Source organism: Zalophus californianus, chromosome 6 (genome assembly GCF_009762305.2).
Source record: "Zalophus californianus isolate mZalCal1 chromosome 6, mZalCal1.pri.v2, whole genome shotgun sequence".
Classification (NCBI taxonomy): Eukaryota; Metazoa; Chordata; class Mammalia; order Carnivora; family Otariidae; genus Zalophus; species Zalophus californianus.
Genome location: NC_045600.1, coordinates 72,121,737 through 72,124,772, shown reverse-complemented (window position 1 = coordinate 72,124,772; position 3,036 = coordinate 72,121,737). Strand labels below are relative to the sequence as shown.

The window sequence follows — 3,036 nt, the reverse complement described above, 5'->3', positions numbered from 1 at the left end:
AAACAAATAAAATCTTTAAAAAAAATCTTAAAAAAAATAAAAATAAAACAAACAATAAAATTTGAAATTGACCAATGAACCATTCTGAATATCACCATTAATTGTTATCATTCTTTGTTATCATATTTAGGATATTATCCCAAAGTATTAAGCATGATGCCACATCTACAAATATATGCTCTCTTCCTCACTATATATCAGTTTCAAAGCACATGCATCCCTCCAAAAGTATCAACCAAATAGTATAATAAGAAAAAGTTTGTAATAACTTGGCAAAAATTTCTTACAGTAATATGGAAAATTTCTTAGAGCAATAAGGAAAGAGGTACAAAATACATAATCTATTAGCATGGTATGTAAAGCAACAAACACTAGATAAGAATGGAAAAAAATACAATAGAAATAAATCAAAATGTGCATAAAAGTGTCTCTATGGAACTACATGAGATTCTTTCTATTTCATTTCTCTGTGTTCCTAAACTTTCCAGAATGAGCTGATAATGTCCTCAAATTTTTAAGTTTTGTTTAAATACATATTGCCCCAAATCCCAGTATCTTTTCTCTAATTTTAATCTAATTTCCTCTATTATTGCCCCACTAGAGTTTCAGTCACAAAATAGCTAACATTACGTGACTGCTTGCTCTGTGGCTAGCCTTGTGCTAAGTGTTGGGTATGCGTCATTCATTTAAGCTCTGGGAGAACTTTTTATCAATGTGCTGGTATTGTTCCCACCAAGGAAACAGTTTTGTTGAGGTAGATAACCAGTCCCAGACAAGTTGGTGAATGATGGCGCTCAGGTGCAACCACCGTCTCTAACTTAAATGCCTTCTGTAACAGGCTCTAGAGTAATTATTCCATCACGGCTTTCTATAAAGTTCTGTGATCCACTGGACACAGGAATTGCAGAGGGATATATTTTAATATACTTGAGACACTCCTTATAACATTTGGATGAATATGAGAAAAGACATCATCTAATCTAAAAGAAAAAAATGAAAAGAATTTAATACAGAGTTTCCTAATAGAAACAAGAGAAATGGAAAAAGAATTGGTAAAGGTAAAACTTTCCCTAAAGAATCCCAGAAAACTGGGGCGCCTGGGTGACTCAGTCGGTTAAGGGTCTGCCTTCGGCTCAGGTCGTGATCTCCAGGTCTGGGATCGAGCCCCCGTCAGGCTCTCTGCTCAGCGGGGAGCCTACTTCTCCCTCTCCCTCTCCCTCTGACTGCTTTTCTGCCTGCTTATGCATCACTCTCTCTCTCTCTGTCTGTCAAATAAATAATTAAAATCTTTTTAAAAAAAGAATCCTGGAAAAATTGATTTAAATTGGGTCAAAGTATGTGTGGCTTGATGCCAACTCAATGAGAATTCTGGACAACCAGCGTGAGGAGGCAGAGAAAGGGACTGATAGATCAAAGAAATAAAGGACTCCTTCAGCTCAAAATGGAACACTCGGCCCTCTTTCCTTTCAGTTCCAAGTGCCCTCAGGTCCCCAGAATATCACAGTTCTGGATGCTGCACACCTCTGATTGGCCACCCCCAGCAGACATCAGAGGAGCCATGAGGAACCACAGCACTGTCACTGAGTTTGTCCTGCTGGGGCTCTCAGAGGCCTGTGAGCTGCAGATGCTCATCTTCCTGGGGCTGCTCTTGACCTACCTCCTCACTCTGCTGGGGAATCTCCTCATTGTGGGCATCACCCTCATGGACAGGCGCCTCCACACCCCCATGTACTATTTCCTCCGCAACTTTGCTGTCCTGGAGATCTGGTTCACCTCAGTCATCTTCCCCAAGATGCTGACCAACATCCTGACTGGATACAAAACCATTTCCCTTCCAGGCTGTTTCCTACAAAGTTTCCTCTATTTCTTCCTGGGCACCACAGAGTTCTTCCTACTGGCAGTGATGTCCTTTGACAGGTATGTGGCCATATGTAACCCCTTGCGTTATGTCACCATCATGAGCAAAAGGGTCTGTGTTCAGCTAGTTCTTTGCTCATGGATGGCAGGATGCCTTCTCATCATCTTTCCAAGTTTCATCACTTTTCAGCAGCCATTTTGTGGCCCCAATGTCATTAATCATTTCTTCTGTGACAGCTTCCCACTCCTGGAGCTCATATGTGCAGACACGAGTCTGATAGGGCTTCTGGGCTTTATTGTAGCCAACTTCAGTCTACTGGGCACTCTGTCCGTGACAGCCACCTGCTATGGCCACATCCTCCACACCATCCTGCGCCTCCCCTCAGCCAAGGCGAGGCAGAAAGCCTTCTCAACCTGCTCCTCCCACATCATTGTTGTGTCTCTCTTCTATGGCAGCTGCATCTTCATGTACATCCGGTCAGGGAAGGGTAATGAGGGAGAGGACAAAAACAAGGTGGTGGCCTTGCTCAACACCGTGGTGACCCCGATGCTCAATCCCTTCATCTACACCCTAAGGAACAAACAGGTGAAGCAGGTGTTTAGAGAGCAAATGAGCAAGCTCCTCTCATAAAGATGAGCTGGGCCTGAGAGAGGGTAATTTGGGCTCCTTGCCTGAACCTCTGTAAATGCAGTCTTGTCCTGATCTCCATGAACTATCTCCTTCTTGACAGTTTTTACCATGTGCTCTAATCTACAGTGGTTTCTTACATGTATTATTGGCTCATACAATCTTCTCAGAGGGTAGAGAAAATTCAGTATACCGTTACTATGTTGGTATGTGTTCATGCTTCTGACCCTGTGCTGTATCTCAGTTTCTTAGTCTTGCCTCATTTTTAAGTTATAATGATAAACAGGGGTGCCTGGATGGCTCAGTCAGTTGAGCAGCCAACTCAATTTCAGCTCTGGTCATGATCTCAGGGTCATGAGATCAAACCCTGTGCTGGGCTCTGCACTGAGTGTGGAGTCTGTTTGAGATTCTCTCCTGCCCCTTCCACCCCTCCCCCTGCTTACACACTCTCTCTGTCTCTCAAATAAATAAATAAGTTTTTTAAAAAGTTACAATGACAAACAGCACACCTTCTTTACTAGAACCTTTCATAATTGATAAAAAGATCCTCA

General features: G+C 42.4%; 1 protein-coding gene across 1 annotated transcript; it reads left to right on the top strand.

Annotated features, from left to right (window-relative positions):
- The first annotated feature begins 1,462 nt into the window (after positions 1 to 1,462).
- On the top strand, positions 1,463 to 2,488 carry LOC113908569 (olfactory receptor 49-like). The gene has a single exon (XM_027568817.1). It carries the CDS (start codon positions 1,511 to 1,513, stop codon positions 2,486 to 2,488), a length of 978 nt encoding a protein of 325 aa, XP_027424618.1. The 5' UTR covers positions 1,463 to 1,510.
- Positions 2,489 to 3,036: the final 548 nt, after the last annotated feature.